The following is a 19256-nucleotide window of genomic DNA, read 5'->3' as shown; positions in this document are numbered from 1 at the left end:
TGACAGTATTGTGTGTTTATTCACTTTGTCTCTGTTATTAACGCTGTTCTTTTTTTTTTTTTTTTTTTTGGTCCCAGCTAATCTTGACATGCCTCAGTCACTTCACAGTTCTGCATATTTTTTTTTTTTTTTTTTTTGTATCACCAAGTGCCTTGTTGGGGCTGTTGTTTGGCATCCCAACTTGAACTGTCTCTCGTTTCTTTCCAGGTGTTGTTAAGATGTGGACCCCAAATCTGAGGGAGCCTGTTGTGAGCATGTTGTGTGCTAAGGCACCAATACGCGACTTCGCCGTGGATCAGCGTGGCTTGTAAGTGTGAGCTGGTTCAAAATTATTGGGGGCAATAACTTGCATTACATTGGCCATCATGTGCACCATGGTGGACATGCTTTCAGACAGTAGACGGTAATGCACTGCGTCGTGTGAACATGCTGGTTGACACTCGCAGGTTTCAGGCAGGTGGAGCACTACTAACGCGTGAAATTGCAGCTGCCATGTTTTGTCGGCCCACTGCAATAGCTCACAGTTTTCAGAACTTCGGACTTGGATGTAGCACGGCAGGCCCACAATTAAATCTCTCCCAGCAGTTGCAGGACTTTCGTTTCAGTTTATCAGAATTTTGCAGTAAACAGAAGGCTTTGCAAGATAGTAGTTTGATAAGAAAATTTTGTACTGAAGTTGCTGACTTCCTTGTGCTCACATTTCACATAGGAATCACAAGAACTGCTATGTTTGATTGACAGCAAATTTGGACACAGTACTTATGTGGTTCAAAAGTGAGACCCTAAAAAACTGCAAATTCCGGATTAGCGCTGTTTATTTTTGTAAGGTACATTCGAACCAACTTGCTCAAATCATGCAAAAGGAATTCTGTACGTATCTCACTGGGGAAAAAAATTGCTTGGCCGAAATCACAGGGTCATTCACGCTTGAGTTTCGCTCACATATTGTGTAATTGGTGTGCTCAGTTTTCATGCGATGTGATCGCAGTACAGGTGTGAGTTGTTTAAAATAAAAACAAAAGGCACTTACACCAACTCTTAGCTAGCCCTGGAACAATATGTTCGGTAGGAAGTGGCTAAAAAAAGGCAGTTGCTTGATTGCCTTGACCCTGTTGAGTTGGCCGCACCACCTGTTGGCATTGGTGCAAAAGTGCTGCCAAGGCTCCAACCAACTTTCTGGCAATGTGTCCTGTGTTTTTGTCGATGGCGCAGGCCTTTGCTTGCTTCTGGCAGACTGAAGCTTTCAAGGCATGCATACGCACAGCATCACAGGCCTTTTGGCAATTCTCTAGGGCACCAGAGTTGACCTTTTTGGGCTTCTTAACTGTACACCCCAGCACCTTATCATCTGAAAGCCTTAGCTCTGCAAGTCTCATCCCCCTAGATTGAAGACAACAAAGAAAGAGAAAATTGGTGCAGCTTGCACAAGTGGTGCAAGGCTTGAGAAACAGTGGAGGTGGGGATCGGCCTAGCTTCTTCCGGTTTCGCTAAGTTTTGCTATGTTTGGCTAGGCTTGGCTAAGTTTTCTTCCGGTGATTCCGCTTGTACTCCACATCACGAGCGCGGTATTTGGGATATTCCGCTCTTCGCTGCCATTTAGGCATGGCGGCTTCACTTCGGCACGATACTCGAGGTTGGATCGTAGCCGTCTCATATGTTCTCGAGCAGCGACAGGACGGTGTTCACGCTGTGCTTCTTCTTCCTCAGAAGTTACATACTTCTTCGGCCGACCAATGTTTTGCGGGAGTCGAAACGATGTGCTCGGTGCGGAGCCACGAACTATGCAAGGCTTGGCTACACCTACGCGAAGGTCGTGTTGGGCAGAGGTGTTCCCTTTTATTTATGGATTTTTTTCCCTTCTTCTCCTTTTTGCTAATGCCACCAGACCAGGCTTAAGCTGAAACAGTGCCGCTGTTACCCACCGCGGCACTGTAACTAGGCTTAAAGGCTTAAAGGTTTAAGTCTGAGCACATTCCAGGTCACAGCTTATTCGCAGTACCAAGTGAGTTGAAATGGCTCATGATTCAAAGCCGTCCCCACCCCAGGTCTAGTCTCCTACTTTACCATTAAGTAGTTCAAGCAGGCTTCAAGCTCCCTCCCATTGTTTCAGGGTCCAGGGTTAAGAAAAATGACTAGTTATAAAATCTCGGTAAGGTTGTATTACTCTTCATTATCTGGAACTTCGTATTAAAACTAAAGACCAATTAAAGCTACGAAGACCTGTTATTTACCTGCGACCAGATAAGCTAAGTACAGAGCAAAGGCGCGAGTAGTGGGGCCTTCTGGTCAAAAAGATTACAAAAAATTTACGGTTAAGAACAATGCTGTGTTCTTTCCACGTAGCAGTGGTTATTACCTATAGAAATCACCCGCCGCGGTGGCTCAGTGGCTAAGGCGTTGTGCTGCTGAGCACGAGGACGCAGGTTCGATTCCTGGCCGTGGCGGCCGCTTTTCTGTAAGAGGCGAAAAGCAAAAATGCCCGTGTGTTCGAGATTTCGGTGCACGTTAAAGATCCCCAGGTGGTCAAAATTAATCCGGAGCCCTCCACTACGGCGCGCCTCATCGCCTGCGTTGCGTCGGCGCGTTAAATCCTACAATCAATCAAACAGCGCCGCTGTTAGAACTTCAGTTGGAAGCTCCTGCTCAGTGCCCACATTCCTGCGCACATGGTGCACTGCTCTTATTGCCCTGGATTGAGAGGGGTAAGGGGAAGGGGGAATGTAGCAACATCTATTAACGTTGCATTCACTGTTTTCTATGCAGCTAAGGGCTTTTTTCATGACAGCTAGAATCTACAAACCATGATAGCTTAATTTTCTGCTACTGGACCTTTTTAGCAAAGAAAATAAATCTTGTGTACAGTCGAGCCCGCTTATAACGAACTCGACCATCACGCTGAATTTGTTTGTTATAACCGAAGTTCGTTATAAGTGTAATAAGCATTTTCTGCAATGCGGCACCCATACTGCAAGCGCACTGATGCGGCCACGGACGTCGCCTGGACGGCACGCGGCGATAACAGGCCGTTGGCTGCAGCCATGAAGCGAAGTTTGCCGCTCACTCGCTGGAATGGAACCTCCACCCCAAAAAGAAGTTAAACAAGCAGAAAAATAGCTTATAATATAAACCTTTTCATCCGTTAATCTTTAATAATATCAGATCATGTTCTGGGCTGTGTTGTGCATGCGCAGTTACAACTTCCTGTGGACTGCGCCAATTGTAGGGCCTCTACCGCAGCTTACTGATAAAATAGAAGCTCCCGGGACGAAGAAAATACAAAGGTGTATATGTATAGGTGTCCTAGGAATTGTCATCGGGGCTGTTGCACGTCCTGGTCGACGGGTCGGCATTGATCTTGGAGCTTGGGACCTTTTCTTTGTCTTTAAAATTGTAAAGATGGTCAATATGGACAGATCATTCTTCTTAACCAGATCGCAGTTTTTTACTCCCTGCATAATGTTCACAATGTTCAAAGAGAACAACCAATGACACCTCAGTGGCACTCTATGCATTTCGGCTTCATGGCATGCGTTTCAGGTTGCTTCTTTTCCTACCCCCCTCCCCTTCCCCCCTACTTTTGTTTCAGCCGAGCTCGAGAGGAAAGCACGACTGAGCATAAACGGGGACTGCCAAAATTAATTAACACGAGATTTCGGCGCACATTAAAGATCCCCAGGTGGTCAAAAGTAATCCGCAGCCCTCCACTACGGCACGCCTCATCGCCTGCGTTGTGTCGGCGCGTTAAACCTCACAATCAATCAATCAACATGCCTTATGTATTTCATTGCCTTTACTGAACACAAGCAGTAATTGAACACAGACAATCATTCACAGTGAGTGCAGAAAAATTTGTCTGCAATGTTTACATGTCTGTCACCTTGGACAACACCTCTGGCAAATATCCTTAGGCTTGCACTTGGTGCCTGGCCCAGGAAACAATGGTGCCAGTGGCGACAGTCGCCTTATCATTTTTTTTTTTTTTTTGCTTTTCTGCTTTCTTGCTTTCGTCATTGGAGGTGAAAACTCTGTGCCTATTCCTTCATACATTTCAGGTCCTCATAGTGCAGCATAATATGTCAGAACATTGCCACTTACAAAAAGGAAAATCCACAGCCACGTCCAGCGATGCTGTTGCCCCTATCTCCGATTGTCGCTGTGGATTCCCATGCAATCCCAGCCATGAAAGGCCACATTTGCCCACAAAGCCCTACAGCCGTAACATAACTTGAGCTGTGGAAGTGTGCTGTGGTATAGTTCCCTCGCAACCGGCGAGGCATGAGCTAAATCCTGCTATTGACGTTGCACAGGTTGTATTTTGAATGTCTGCACTACTTGCGTCTCTGTACACGTGCTCAACAAAACTGGAGCCAGGTTCTGCTGAAGCCGTTTTATGCCTGAGAGTATGATTTTACACTTGGATCACTATCCTTTCAGCTTTTTATAGCGAACTTGTTGGTTGCATACAGCAAGGAAGCATCATGGTCAAAGCAGCAGATGTGTCTCATGCAATTTTACCCAAAACAAAGAATACAAATATTACTGTGCTTGTGTGCATGAGAGTGTTGCTGAGTATGGTGCAACGGAAAAGAGCACGAGTGTCCTTTTCTCCCCCAATTCTCTCATCCTCCCATTTACCTACCTGCACTTTCTTACACTCATGCTGGCAGTTTCTTTACTTACTGTGCCTTCTCTGCTCCTCATCTTTCTGATCTTCGTGTAGTTTCAGCACAACCACTAACCCTCCTCCTATACTCACATGTACACTTTTTTTCCCCCGCTTGCAAAGCTAAATCTTACACTACCTCCCTTGAAGCCCGATGAAAGCCTTGTTTTATGCAGCCAAGGTCACAAACAATACCTCAAACTCTTTTGTTTTGGACCAGATTGGGCTTTTTGCACAACTGTGGTATCAGGAGGAGTGCGGCTGCTCCGTGGTGAAGGTGTTGGCCTCCCTGCACTGTTTTGACAGGTACCTCGCTACAGCTGCTGCTGATAGGACATTGAAGATCTGGGACCTGAGGACGTACAAGACTTTGCAGGCCTACAAACTGCAGGCTGCTCCGGGGCATGTCAGCTTCAGCCAAAAGGAGATGGTTGCCTTGTCACTTGGCAGCTTTGTGGAGGTATGTGGCTTTGGGAGAGAATTGTGGAAGGAAGTGTGAAGGGTGCGGTGTGTGCTGTCTTCAGAAGAAAAAAAAGGACACAATTGCCAAGTGGCTTTATACCATAAGCATATTTTAAATTCTAATAACAGGTGTAATGCTAGCAGTGAGGCATACTGGGTCGAGAGAGAAAGCTTTAGCTGGCAGCTTGACAAGCGCTTACTAATGCAACCATGAGAACTGCCTTAAAAAAAAAATCTGTGCGTCCCATCAGTTTGTCTTAAAAAAAAAATCTGTGTATACTATCAGTTCGTAGTTGGTGCTTTCACATTGGAATCGTATTTATTGTTGGAGGTAAAAAGTGCAGACACATTAGGTGGAGCAAAAGGCATAGCAAGATCAGAAACAGCATAAATTGTACAGGCAACATGTTCATATGCTTCCAGTTGTATTGGGCTTTCCTTACAAGTATGCCTTAACGTTCTTACCCCCGTATTCAGAAAGCATACTTAACTTATACCATAAGGAAGCCTTTCGTAAGTGTCGAAAAAGGACCAGAATGAGAAAAGGCCGCTTTGCTCTTCACAAACCTTCCTTAAGGCGCACTTATCAAAGGTGCCCTTTTCGAGGCACGCTAGGCTCCTGCGAACGAGGCTAGCGCGTGATGCGCCAATCCGTACACGGCGTGTGGGCGGGACTTTTGCGCCAATAGGGGAGAACGCTTCCATGGCACCAGCTTTGAAGCGCTCGGATCAGCCAGCTCTATCCGCAGCCGGTACCCGCAGGGAACTTTAGGCTTAACATCGCGGCAGAATACTGATCGCCGCTTGCACTACTACCGCGCGTGATTATATATTGCATGAATTTTCACCGCAGCATCCTCCCCTTTCTCGCATGCCTAACTTGGTTTGCGCGATTAGTTCCATTCGGGCAAGCAGCAGCAAAGTGTAGCTGCACCTGGCGGCGTCGTTCTACGAGCGGAGGCAGCGCCATGGTGCCGGTGGGCTGGTGTGAGGTGTGCGGTGTGCGCATGGCCGCGTCAGGGCGGCAGGCGTGCGCGCAGATCATTGCTGCTCGTGGAAAGCGCTTTATTGTTTACAGCTTTATCAATTTCTTGCGTACGACGCTCGAAATCGAATACCTCAGCCAAGCTATCGTAGTAGTCTGCAGTGTTGGTCGGGAAAAGGCGCACTTAAGGTAGGTCGGAAGCTAACTTAAGTAGCACTTACTTTTCCGTCCGATAAGTTCGCAAAAAGGTGCTCTTTGAGCATAAGTTTGGTTCTTGAAATGCACTAAGGCGCCGAAAAGTGTCCGAAGGGAAAAGTTCTACTTAAGTTAGGTTTGTGAATACGGGGGTTATTGTGAAATTACAAGCAATTTTTAGGGGCGAAGAACCTTAGGGGCTTGGGCTGTCGGCGTCGCCTGTCGCCTCATGTAGTCACGGTACTAAAACACTGGGACCCTCATTTTCCAACGCCTCGCACTAGAATTCATGCTGCAGCGTGTGACACGAAGACAACTTACGGCCAGTCTGTCTCTCATGTAATTGTTTAAATCTGGTTCAATGCAACAGGTGCCACCGCCTCAGCAAGCGCTATTTCTCCTCCCACCAGCGCATCTCCAGTGCCCAATCAGCGCACGCCGTGTGGCAAGAGAGAGGCTTACAGTCTTTGAATACACTTACACACTGCATGCTTTGCCCCTCCTCAGGTTTTACGTTGATGGAGATGGCCCAGATTTTCCTTTTTTGAGTTCCTTATTTTTGAACGTGATTTAAAATTGTGAGGAGCACAGTAAACAGCATCTGACAACAATCATTTGTCCTATTCAATTGTGCTACGCAGTGTACAGTATATGTGCTTTTCGAACATGCTATTGCACATTGTGCTTGAAAATTTTGTTAAAAAAAAAAAAAAAAAGAACTATCCCGGAACTAAAGCCTTACAAACACATCTCTTACCTCGGCAAGGGTATGGAAGCAGCCTGCAGGCATGAGGCCCAACACACCTGTCCAACTTGGCTGTCAATGTGCAATACCTATTCTTACTGCCGTACCTAATGGCAGCAAAGTGGGCGTACTTTTCGTTCTTCCTCGGCGATTTTTTTTATTATTATTGTTATTCTTGCTTGTTACCAGCATATACTGCTCGTCACTGAAGTAAAAATTATGGTTAGTGTAGTGTACTGGCATCACCCTGTAGTAGGTTACAGAGCCTAATACCCGTGCCACCAAACACGAAAAATAACATAAAGTGCTTAATGCCTTAAGTTTTAATGCCATTAATTCGCCCCCACATGCAAAAGGCTAATGCCATTCGCTCTAATGTCATTTTTGGCTTAAGGAGTTCCACACAACTCATTCGCCGTCACGAACGACTTAAATCTGCCTACTCTTGAGCACGATGAGCACCAAATGAAACCAACGATACTCTCAGCACCAGAGTGTTGGACCGGAAATGTAGCTGAACTTCGAAATAGGACGATTTTTTGTGCACTCTTGGTGGTGAAGTTCTCAAGACAAAGTTCATTAAAACAGCGGCAAAAGGCAAAACATCGTGTTACGCATTGTTTTGAATTTTTCGGATTTGGCTACCGCTGGCAGACGACGGCAGCTGCTGAAGCTGCTTTTAGAAACGGCTCACACCATTTTTTAGAAAACACTTTTTCTCATAACGCTTTCTTTCACAAAAAACATTTGTAACCCTTGTAAGACGTTTTCTCTACATTAAAAAATTCTAAAATAGGAGTGCGTTTCTCCCTTTCATCATTATCACCATCATGCCTAACACATTTAATGCCTTTGTGTTTTCGCGTGTAGCACGGCCCGCTCAAATACTGTCATTCGGTATCTCAGGGCCTTAAACACTTAATGCCATTTTTCGTGTACGAGTAGCACGGGTATTAGCTTGCCTTCACACTCACTGGTCGATTTTTTGTGCTGGGTAGAAAAGCAATCGGCTGCGATTCTTCAATTTTGCTGTAATGTTAGCTTGGCAATAAATGAATGAAGTCCAGCCAATTGTTCCCAGATGTACGAGTACGAGTGGGGATTGTAGGGAGGGAGGGAAACTGTGGTTGGTGCCGTTCCGGATTCCTTGAGGAACTCGCAGCTGTTTATCAGAAGCTAAACATTGCAATTTGGGCCACTCACTAAAGCGGCCAATTGCAAACAGTAGTATTGCAGTGGCAAGGGATGGGGAATGCAAAGTGTGACCTGATCTGTGCCAGGTGTACAAGGACTGCTGCCGCACTGCAGTCAGTGCCCCTTACCTGCGACACAAGGCCCCCAGCACCGTGTCGTCGCTGGAGTTCTGCCCTTACGAGGACGTGCTTGGCATTGGACATCAAAGAGGCTTCACAAGCATCCTTGTGCCAGGTCTGTTTACCAGTCCTGGCAATTTTCTGAGGATGCCATCTAATTCGTAGTTCCCTACGAAATAGGGAGCTGTCAAGAAATGTCTGTATGCAGTGTGATGCTATCAATTTCGAGAACAGCACGTGTGGCTGCAAAATTTTATGGGTCATGCGAGTGCCGACCGACTGCATCGTTACAACATATACTGTTGCGCTCGTGTTGTTGGGGGACCCATGCTACACGCGTGCACATCCATTTGCATTTAATTTGTGCCTGTTGGTTCGCTTCTGTAGAATGCACTGGAAACAGCAAAATTGGGTACAAAGTACCACAGCACAAGTTGTGTTGGCTCTGTGCTACCACAGGTTATGCAACAGGTGCGAAATGAAATGTGGGCGTCAAGTGCATGATAAAGTTTTGTGTAGGTCTAGATAACGCATCTTGCAAAGATCCACTCTAAAGGCAACATGCACTCCGTGTGGCACCTCACGGCATTTAGATCTAGATTGATCAGTTAGCTCGATACCTTTGACCACGACTTCTCCTTCTTGGTGCCTATGCTGTATCTAGAAAATTAATTTGCTGCTGCATGCCTTCGTAGTGCAGACTTTTATCTACTACTGCAAGGTAGCTTAACTCTTTCGTTACTGCGGGAAATTGACTGGTTTTTAGCGGTCTAGGAAAACATGTTTTTTTCTGCTAACATATTGGTTAGGCACTAATTTCAGCAACATAAAATGGAGATGATTTGACGCCCTTTCCAACAACACCAGTTTTTAAAATGTTTTCATACAACATAGTTGCGAAAAAACATCAAAATCCAAATTTTTGTCGAGTTGTCATAGAAAATGATAAAAAAAGTTGTTGGCTATAACAAACCACCGATAGTAAAAAAAATTTCGAATTTGCATTTGGTAGGGAAACTTTCAGAAACACATCCCAGAAAAAATGTTGAGCTGCGCGGAACAGTTTGTCAGATATAAAAAAGAAATGTTAGTACGCATGGTTCCCAAGCCTTGCGGTGAAGCCCAACCGGCATTTCAATATTCGCAATTTTGGGTGGTTTCCTGGAGAAATTTGGAAGTGTGACATTATCAGAGGCACTAATTTGTCGGCACATGACAAAAAAAAAACATCTTATCAATGACTGACTTTGCATTTACAGCCAGCACAGTCTTTGGGACAAGCACGCAATGTGGAAAGATCTGCATGGAGTTAAAAACGAAACTCGGTGGTTGATGCTTGTCACCGTTCACTGCCAGTTATCTCTCAAAACATAAACTTTCAGTTTATTATCATCTTCCGACTCGCTATTGTAGCCATGCTTGCAGGAATGAGGTACGATGCGCTAGAATCGTGTCCTGCAAGCTTTCACCGAGTGGCTGTTGCGCGATGAAAAAGTTCAGCACTACGAGCCCCCTGCATTGCAGCACCACCTAGCATTTTCGAAAAGAAACAATACCAAACCTGTTGGAGACTCCATCTGAATAGACAGTTCTACTAAGAGTTCTACTAAGGAGCAACACTAGACCTCTGGAGATACCCTCATATGGAAACAAAACTGGCCAGCGAGCAGCTGGTGGTGTGCAAGGCCGGTTTGAAGCACTCTTCTTGTCAGAAGTGATATCTGACGACTGGGTGTTATCTATTAACTTGCATCGGAAGCTCTTTTTGCAGAAATCGGGGTAAGGTGGGATGAAATCACGAGCTGCGTGCTTTTTTTGAGGATCAGTAGCGGGAGCTGAAGGTGCCGTGGCAGATAGGCTTGAAGTTGGGTAACTGCATAGTAGCGCCAAATATGAATTTCGCAATGCAGAAACGAAACTGAAACTGTTGTAAACTGTTTGCGAATGGTTCTGTGGTAAGAAGTACAACACGACCTAAGCCAACGTGCGCACAAGCAATAAAACTGCCTAAAATCACAAAATAGCTTTGCAAACCGGCACTGCTTGATATTTTCAGCCGATTTTAGTGATTATTACTGTCAGAGTGCAAACCTGATGATTAAAAATCTTCTGAATCACCATTCTAGACCTGGTAACAAAAAACATATGCTGATGCAGAGTAATTACGAGCAGCATGTCTTTTTCTTTGGTAGCAGCGACGTGCGATGACCATGCCCCTTTCCTACACCCAGGTGATGCAAATGCTTGTCAAAAATCACGTTTTTGTTGCAGGAATAAAAACAAAACCGATTTTAATAAAAGGGCATTTTCTGAGCTAACCCCAAATAGCTTTACTTGTTCCAGAAACACCTGGAACGCTATGAAAAGGGGCTTCCAAGAGGTATCGTTCAAATTGGACGATTTTGAATAGGCGTGGTAACGGAAAGAGTTCAGGGATGAGCTTGTACTCAAGGTTTCTGGCACAGCAAGCAGGAAATTGTTACTTGTCCGTGTTGTGGTCACAAGTGTGGCTCTGTTTTCAGGTTCTGGAGAGCCAAACTTTGATGCCCTGGAGAGCAATCCATACATGACAAAGCAGCAGCGGAGAGAAATGGAAGTGAAGGCTCTGCTGGAGAAGGTGCGTGCCGGGGCAGTTTTATTTTGCAGTGCAGGTAGCTAATTCATCTTGAATTTTCAGATTCAGCCAGAGCTCATCTGCCTTGACCCCAAGCGACTTGGCAAAGTGAACGTTGAAAGGATGCAGGCCAACGTGGAGGAAGCCAACAAGACACCGGTATGTTGAGACACACTCCTCATTTCTGTTTGGTGGCTTTTGCCACGTAAGAGGACATTTTTAGAAGAGGTCACCAATCATATCTTACTTGTTGTACTGTGCTTGCAGTGGGTGAAGCCCAGGAAGATTGATTATACTCCCAAGACTGGAAGGAAGCACGCCAAGGCTGCCAAGGTCAAGCAGGCCTTCAAGGACCAGAACCTCAAGGTAGTATGCCCTTTTGATGTACATGCCTCGTCAAAGTCATAACCGCAAAAAAGAGAGAGTCATGCGTAGGTCTGTCAATTTTTATAACCCAATGAATCGTTGAATGGCTGGTGAGGCCTGTTTAGCCCATGATGAAGCACTGCTCGAGCATAGCATTGGTTAGGTCCCCCAAACATTACGCTGTTTAGCGACTAAGAAAACCGGAAAACAGCAGGGAAAGCTGAGGCACAGTAAAAATTGGGGCATTTTCAGGGATATTCTGAAAAGATGCTTCAAGTCAGACAAAAACTGCTAAAGTTTTGCTAATCTTCGTGAATCGTGTTCCCTCTTCAGTTAGATGGTTCACAGCACATTTTTGTCATTCAAGTACAGTTGAACCCCGTTATAAGAGACACTATTCACCCGCATGGATGGCCGCCCTATCTTTCCCATTAAATTGACCTCTTCTGTAACAGACATCAGATATAGAAGATAGCCGGTTATAAAGGACAAGTTATCCTTGAATTTTGGTCAACAATCTCACCTGTAAGAGACATTTTAACTTTATATGTGGTGCCACCAGTCGCCAACTGCAGTTGCACCTGTTGTGGAATCAAAGGGGACGACAAACACCCACAGTAGCTATTTATTATAACTTCAGCCAACACACAGCGGTTCAGTCAGCTATGAAATGATGACGAGAAGCCCTGCCAATGAAAATGCAACGTACAGAAGTGGAGCTGACCGCCATGCATACAAGCGCGACCGCGCATGTGTGCTTCTGCGGAAGCCAAGGATACCAGGAGTGCGCAGTGGGCTTCTCCCAATCGTTTAGCTCTCAATCAAGAAGCACCGTAAATGTTGAGTCCTGCAAGCCTGATGAATAGCCACAGCACACAGTGGAAGAAACTGTGTGCTCTGGCTATTCAACAGGCTTGTGAACTCGACATCTCCGATTCGTCTTCCGCAAACAGTGGAAGAAGAGAAAGCTTTGTAGAAGCTGTTGTAAAAAAACAGCGTAAATACAGTCATGAAGCAAACAAAGATGCAGAATTATTTCATAAATTCAGGGGGCAAAACATTAATTTGAATAAACCTTTTGCAACACGCTGTAGTGTTCTTTTGAGCTTGTTTTAGTAATACGATGCGCACATTGAACTAGGGGTTGATCATTAATGAAAACATGGTTCCTCTCATATAAGAAACGAAGCTGCTTCGGTGCGAATCTCTTGTAAAGGGGTTCAACTGTATTTGGTTTTATGTATAAAAAACTAGATAAGAGTCGACTCTGCCACTAGACACATGCGTTTTTGTGCCTTCTCTGCGCGACGCATTTTTGTGTTGGCTTTTTCACATCACGCCGAAGTTGCACAAAGAAGCCTTGAATGCAAGCAGAAATTATGAACAAAATTTTTTGCACAGATTCAAGTATTAAAATACTCCATTGTTGTGGTATCATTTGCACAACTTAGCAAATTTTGTCAACTTTGAAATGTCTGCTACGTATTTTGCAGTGCATGGATAATTACGACACTTCACCAGTGGGGACATCACAAAAAAAGAGAGAGAGAGAGAAAACTCATTTCTTTGAGAATCTGATGGCTTGTTACTGGCAGTGCCGGGTGGGAAGTGCCATGATGAATTACCATATTTTCTTGTCTACAACTCGTACAAGTAGCACCGACCATTTAACCTTCATTTGTAGGGGAAATCAATCTAGGAGGTTAGTTCACATCTTCAGCGCAACACCTTCTTGGTGAATCTGCCACAATTTTGCACAATTAAAAGCCAGTTTTACACTTTTCTTAAAAGAATTTGATTAAAGGAATGAACAAATTCCCTTTAAAAACCTTCTCCCACTCAACCAGCAGGTTTATTCTCATTACCATAGGATGTGATTATTTCTGGCAAAGCCGTCAATTGTCTTCAGAGTTAGTTAGTGGTGGCCACCTAATGTGATGAAATGACTGGAGGAGGGAGAAACCCATTTGTTCACTGTTTATTTTTGCTCAAGAATTGTGCCTGAGTAAAATGGTGCACATTACCTCCTTCCAGTGTGGCCAGTTCCCGTTGTTGTAAGGTAGACAAGGGAACTTGGTATATAAGTTGCACCGCTGCCACTTGTAATTTCGTATAGAAGTCGCACCACAAAAAAATTTCAGTAAAATGGCACTACTTATGCACTAAAAAGTATGGTAAACCACCATCCACTATTGATCACAATAAGACGCCAAGAAGAGGATGTTGGGCAGTGCGCATGCTTATACATGCCAGCACTCAAAGCATCAGCTACGAGAAATGCCTGTGTACTGCGTTTACATTAGGTATATTTTTCCATTTTTGCAACTGCTTGCAAAAATTTTGTGGCAAGATTTAGCCACAAAATTACTTTTATCAAAGACTTGGAACATAACCTGGTGCTGGGGAAACATCGGGTAAAAAAAAAAAAAGCAGTCACTGCGATGTGTGTTGGTGCGCTCTGCCTCTAGTCGGCTGCATCGTAAGCTGCCGAGGAACTTCTCTACTGTGACCATTAAATTACGTGGTGGGGAAGTGTTGATGTACTGTCTGCTGAGTTGGGTGTGCTTGTGCGCAGGAACACGTGAAGCGGCTCCAGCAGGAGAAAAAGGTCGGAGCAAAAGAGCCCGAGGAGAGAAGGCCGAGGACTGTGCTGGACAGATTTAGGCCAAAATAAGTCTAGCCTTGTGGGAGCTGTACAAATAAAAACTTGCTTTATTTGTATTGCAGATGCAGTGGCTACTTTGCCTTTTTTCGTTGCACTTGCGATATCAACTCTTTGCTCACATAGTGTACTCCCGTATGCCTCTGAGCATGCCGTGCTTTCCTGCAGAAAAGACCAACACATAATCAGCTTAACACTGTAACGATGTAATGCAGGAGAAACTTCTAGTATGCCACATTACCCTTGCCTGACGTTCCCCTGTCTTTTTGCTTTCACACCCATCCTGGCATTCTGCAAAAGAAGCTGCGATGTAGCCATGCTCCACAAGTGGCAAAGGAATGTGTGAATATTATTGTGTCTTCCCAATTCCTCCCTCCTGCTGTGATCAAATAAGTGGTAAGCATCCCCCTCCCCCCCCAATCCGGCTTAAAGGATTTAGGCTCGTTATGTCTCGCCAAATGAAGAAAAATAAAGCAGGAAAAGCTATGGCCACATTCCCCCCTCCTCCCCACAGCTCCAAGTGCAATAAAAGAGAAAAGTTGATTTTACCCACCGCAATTTTTTCTTCCCTCTCCTTCACTTTCTGCTCTTTTTTCTGGTGAATGAACTCCTTGTAATTCACGTACTTGTTCTTGGGTGGCTGGAGAGAGAACAATGCTACACTGATACACACTATTTATTCTATTGCAACAGATCTGCTCACCTTAGCTCCGAGCTGTACTGCAAGTGCTATCTTTGCTTCCTCTTGCTCGGGTTTGTCCAGTCCCTTTATTCCAAACTTTAGAATGTCATATCTGGCTTTCTTGAAGGAAATTTCATTCCCATTCTGCTGCTGCACACCGCTTTCATCCTCTTGTTCTTCACGATGGTGCTTCCGTAACTGAAAAAAAAAAAAAATCGCACGACTCTAGTCCAAGAAAGATAAGGTGGGGGTGATTTGCAGTATCACTTGTCCATGCACTTGTCCATGCATACACCAGCAAGATTTCAAACTGTTGCAGGATTTCTGGGCAAGGTGCAGACTGCAGGCAAAGATTGGTAAAAATTGTGCGCGATTATATGAGGGAAAAATAGTATTTTGCGAGACAAGATACAAGAAATGCCCTCCTCTCACTGCTGTTTTGTCATGTCTAGGATCATGACATCCTACTGTACGCTTTCTAAAACGCCAGGCCGACAGTCGAGGATCGTGCAACCTCTTCCTTGCACATGCACATGAATCGACAGGGAACCATTCTGACAAAAAAAAAAAAAAAAAAACAAGCTACTGTGCCCGCATGCAACTTTACACGGGTCTTGTAAAAAGTAAAGGCACAAAACAAAAGGGGCTCGTGTCGGCAGCCATGCTACTTAAGATCACAGGATGAGCTTCAAAAGCAAGTTTTTTTTTTTACTGAATCTGCAGAGGCAAGAGAGGTCAAGGCAATTTAGAAATTGCACTACAATTTGTTTACAATAATGGTTTCTAGTTATTTTTACAATTATGTTGTTTACATCAAAAACTATTGCAGACGTGTAGCCGGGGGTTGCCAAAAAACAGAGCACGACTCCCTGTTCTCACGGCCCTAGGGTGAAGAGTGGACAAATGCAAAGTAAAACCATGCATCACACCTGAACAGAATGGGATGCCTGACAGCCACCACGACAAAATGGTACCCAAAAACATTTTCTGGCTGACTTCCAGCTTTCTTGTGAAGACAAAGCCAATCAAAAAATAGTTCTGTACGGTTTTGGATAGCGAGCACGACCACTAGTGCTGCAAACGATGCCTGTGTGACATCACCTCAGGTGCTCTCGTGTTTGTCACTGGCTTTACTCGGGCTTGACATAAATGCCGCTTGTTTGCATTCAGTTGATGCTTGATGCCGGGCTGTACAAGATTTACTTTTGGGTAACCCTAATCGTAGGTCAGGCTTTCAATTGTTCAAGCATTCCTTGGGGTGTGCTCCTCCTTGACTGATTGATTATGAGGTTTAATGCACCAGCACTACACAGGCGATGAGGCGTGCCGTAGAGGAGGGCGCAGGATTAATTTTGACCACTTTTAACGTGCACCGAAATCTCGAACACACGGGCGTTTTCACGTTTCGCCTCCATCAAAAAAGCGGCCTCCGCGGCCGGGAATCGAACCCGCATTTTTGGGCTCAGCTTTTCCCCCATGATGCCATTTACAATGCTGTTATGGGCCTCACATCATCTCGAACTGAACGCCGACACCATGCCACCTTTCAGCCGATGCTGATTCTGTAGTGAAAGGCCGCTTCTAGTATAGGTAAACAAACCTTTCTAGCTTCTTGGCTAATCCTTTGCAATGTCACGTGCTTCCACGTGATTCTGGAAACTTGTAACAGCGAAGCTGTTTAGCAAATCGTAATTTTTCGTGTTCGCAGTTAAAATTACCAAGAAATTGCCAAGCGCGCACACGTGAATGCGGGCCTCGCGGCGACCGCTCGGCAGTTAACAAAACCAAGAAAATGCTGAGTGCTCGTGTGTGTCTCGCGACGAGGGCCCAGCGTCCCCTGCGCATGTTTGTCCAGCCAAGCATACCCACTTAGGGAGATTGGCCAAGATTGTGGCGACCGCCCGGCAGTTAAAAAAAAACAAGAAAATGCCGAGCGAGCGCTCGTGTGTGCGTGCCTGGCGACAATCCCCCATCGTCCCCCGCAGCACGTTTGTCAAGCCAAGCATCCCCACTTAGGGAGATTGGCCAAAAAATAATAATCGTAAGAACACTTGCTCGGAGCGAGAAAGACTCCAGCGTTCGCCGTAATCGTGGCAACATTTGCTCGGAACGAGAAGGACGCGTCATGGCGTACGCCTCTCCGCGGTAATGTCCAATTGATTGATTTGATTGTGGGGTTTAACGCGCCGACGCAACGCAGGCGATGAGGCGCGCCGTAGTGGAGGGCTCCGGATTAATTTTGACCACCTGGGGATCTTTATCGTGCGCCGAAATCTCGTACACACGGGCGTTTTTGCTTTTCGCCTCCATCAGGTAATGTCCAATGATTATACGCCTCGAGCGCGGCCTGTAGGGGCGCCACTGAAATCCCCCTAGCGGCCCGTTTCAAAAGCCGCCGCGGGAGTCTCCGTCCCGCTCCGCACTGTCTCGCCGCTGCTTTTGCGGCACGTTCACGACTGAGATTTACCGTTTGCGGACGTTTGAAATGCAAGTTTGTGTGGAGCAGTCACTCTGTTCGCAAACGGGGTGTGTTTACAAGTGTAAACGTTTCTAACGCGATCTTAGTGCGGTATATTTGATCTGTATAAGCGCCAGGTCTGTGTCACAGGCCAGCGTCGCAGAACCGGCGTATGCATGGAGCTGATTGTAGTTACACTGCCCTGAATTTACTAGCAGTGTCTCCGTAACTACCGGTGCCTACGGCTATACACTACGTTGTAAATCAGTTTTGTGCGCTTACATAATCAGCAGAGCACTCATACCTGACCGCACGCCAGTTACGTTTGCCAATATTATCTCAGATATTGATCACCGCCATTTCCAAGCTAGTGTGTGTTAATTTCGGGAATATTCAAAACGACAGAGTGGTCTTGTCGTGAGCTGAGCGCCCGCAAACATTCATCTGCTACATATATCCTCTGCGAGCAGCGCGCAGACGGGCTTAGAATATAATCGGCGTCCGCGACTAAACGCGTACGCTTCTTCAAAATATTGTCATATGGCATAGGGAGCCTGCATAATAAAGCAGAAACTGAAATCAGAGGGCCTTATCACATACCACACTCTTTCAACGACACCTTTCATCGCTTGTGAACTGACTACCCTGTATACTTCCAAAAATGCGCCCGCCGAACGATCAGCTGTTCGTCAAAGTCGAAAAACAAAAAGAAAGTGAACGCAACATTTGTGTGTGTGATTACTAAAACGTTCATTGATTGATTCCGCTCCGCATTTGTACACAGCGTCCCCCTCCCCTACCCCCCACCTATGTCTCGCGAAATAGCAGTACATTTCGCGTCTAGTTGGTCTGGTGAGCCCTACCTGGCTTAAGGTTCGACAAACGTCTTTAGCATGTTAGAAGCTGCACTGGTTTTTTTTTTTTTTTCATTTCCGTTAGAGCTATTATGTTTCTTCCGCACTTGTACAGCATTTATTTTTCCGTGGTTTCATTAACTTGCCTTGGTTCTTGCTATAAGGCGTGTGTGGGCACATATTTAACGACGCACAGGCTTGGAAGATACTTATCATTTTTGCATGGTTTATATTCTAATAAAAGGCATAAGTGATCACATTACTCGGGATTGGTAATCCAGGATAAGGTAATCACATCGCCGAAACATATTTTTCTAGCTGCGACGTATGTATTCGAAACGAAGCCGCATTCGTTGCCCACGATGCAAAATGAAGCCAACCTCTCATCTCACTGTGCCAGTAAAAGGTCTAAACAAGGCGACAGTAGATTCATTTGTGCCTGACGTATTTGTAGGTGACAAGGGTGATATGCTGCTACTGTCGCCGACGCCCGGAAGAGCGGCGACGAAGCGCGCAGAACCGCGTAGCTACTCGGCAACGCGGTTCTGCGCGCGTTGCCGAGCGAACTAAGGTGGTATTGATACGAGAGAGCATGCTCAATTCGTCGGCGGGGATGCGGCCATGGGGCAAGTCAGGTATTGCTGGTGCACGAAAAAAAAAAAAAAAAACTACTAGAAGTACTATAACTGCCAAGTAGTGGCGGGCGCCAAACCTTTCTTTTTGAAGGGTTTTGGTAAACTACAACCGGCACTGATTCTCGACGCGCTGGTAGCGGCTCTTCGCAGGCTGGTTCCTCGCAAGGGTCGTCGAGCCCCAACTCCAGACGCATGCGTTCTAGCTCGCTTAGCTTTGACAGAACGGTGGTGCACGTCTTAATGTTGTCTTGACCGCACAAATTTCGTTTTCTTGTTCTGAGCTTCGATGCATCTGTTTTGGCGGCTGCTTCGCTGTTGTCCAGGAAACTGTCACCTAGAACGAAAAAAAAAAAATCACACCATTCCAGCTGATGCATAAAATTCGAACATTGCGCGCCTTACCGTAAGCGTTTAACCTCTTCAATATCTTGCTGGAAAGCCCCATGGCAGGATATGGCAAACTGTTAGAAGTAGCTTAGCCGCATAACAAGCTAGAAAACGCACGTGCTGGCAGAAATTTGAAGCGTGGACGAAACAAAAAACCAAGCAAAGCATCAGCAGCATCAGCGCCATCGTCAGCGCCGCTATTGCGCATGTTGCTTGCAAGAACTCATTTTCCGCT

The 19256-nt window shown here is 45.6% G+C and overlaps 2 protein-coding genes across 5 annotated transcripts in view; one reads left to right on the top strand and one right to left on the bottom strand.

Annotated features, from left to right (window-relative positions):
- LOC144151251 (WD repeat-containing protein 46) overlaps nucleotides 1-14071 on the top strand; it is a 27696-nt gene extending 13625 nt beyond the window's left edge. For all 4 annotated transcript variants that reach the window (XM_077682306.1, XM_077682309.1, XM_077682310.1 and 1 more), the window contains exons 7-13: nucleotides 208-307; nucleotides 4970-5123; nucleotides 8331-8478; nucleotides 10886-10980; nucleotides 11041-11136; nucleotides 11245-11343; nucleotides 13919-14071. In XM_077682306.1, the coding sequence (XP_077538432.1) occupies nucleotides 208-307; nucleotides 4970-5123; nucleotides 8331-8478; nucleotides 10886-10980; nucleotides 11041-11136; nucleotides 11245-11343; nucleotides 13919-14017 (791 nt within the window). In that variant the 3' untranslated portion in view covers nucleotides 14018-14071. The remainder of the gene's footprint in view (nucleotides 1-207; nucleotides 308-4969; nucleotides 5124-8330; nucleotides 8479-10885; nucleotides 10981-11040; nucleotides 11137-11244; nucleotides 11344-13918) is intronic.
- On the bottom strand, nucleotides 14038-19256 carry LOC144151312 (40S small subunit processome assembly factor 1-like). The gene is made up of 6 exons (XM_077682318.1): nucleotides 19037-19256; nucleotides 18712-18968; nucleotides 14709-14885; nucleotides 14559-14645; nucleotides 14247-14296; nucleotides 14038-14167 (listed from the first exon to the last, which is right to left on the bottom strand). Exons 1-6 carry the CDS (start codon nucleotides 19077-19079, stop codon nucleotides 14080-14082), a joined length of 702 nt encoding a protein of 233 aa, XP_077538444.1. The 5' UTR covers nucleotides 19080-19256; the 3' UTR covers nucleotides 14038-14079.

The sequence above is a fragment of the Haemaphysalis longicornis genome, unplaced genomic scaffold, assembly GCF_048455015.1.
Source record: "Haemaphysalis longicornis isolate Haplotype H1 unplaced genomic scaffold, Haemaphysalis longicornis Haplotype H1 scaffold_1, whole genome shotgun sequence".
Taxonomy (NCBI): Eukaryota; Metazoa; Arthropoda; class Arachnida; order Ixodida; family Ixodidae; genus Haemaphysalis; species Haemaphysalis longicornis.
Note: the sequence above shows the minus strand (reverse complement) of the source record. Positions and strands in the feature narration are given on the sequence as shown.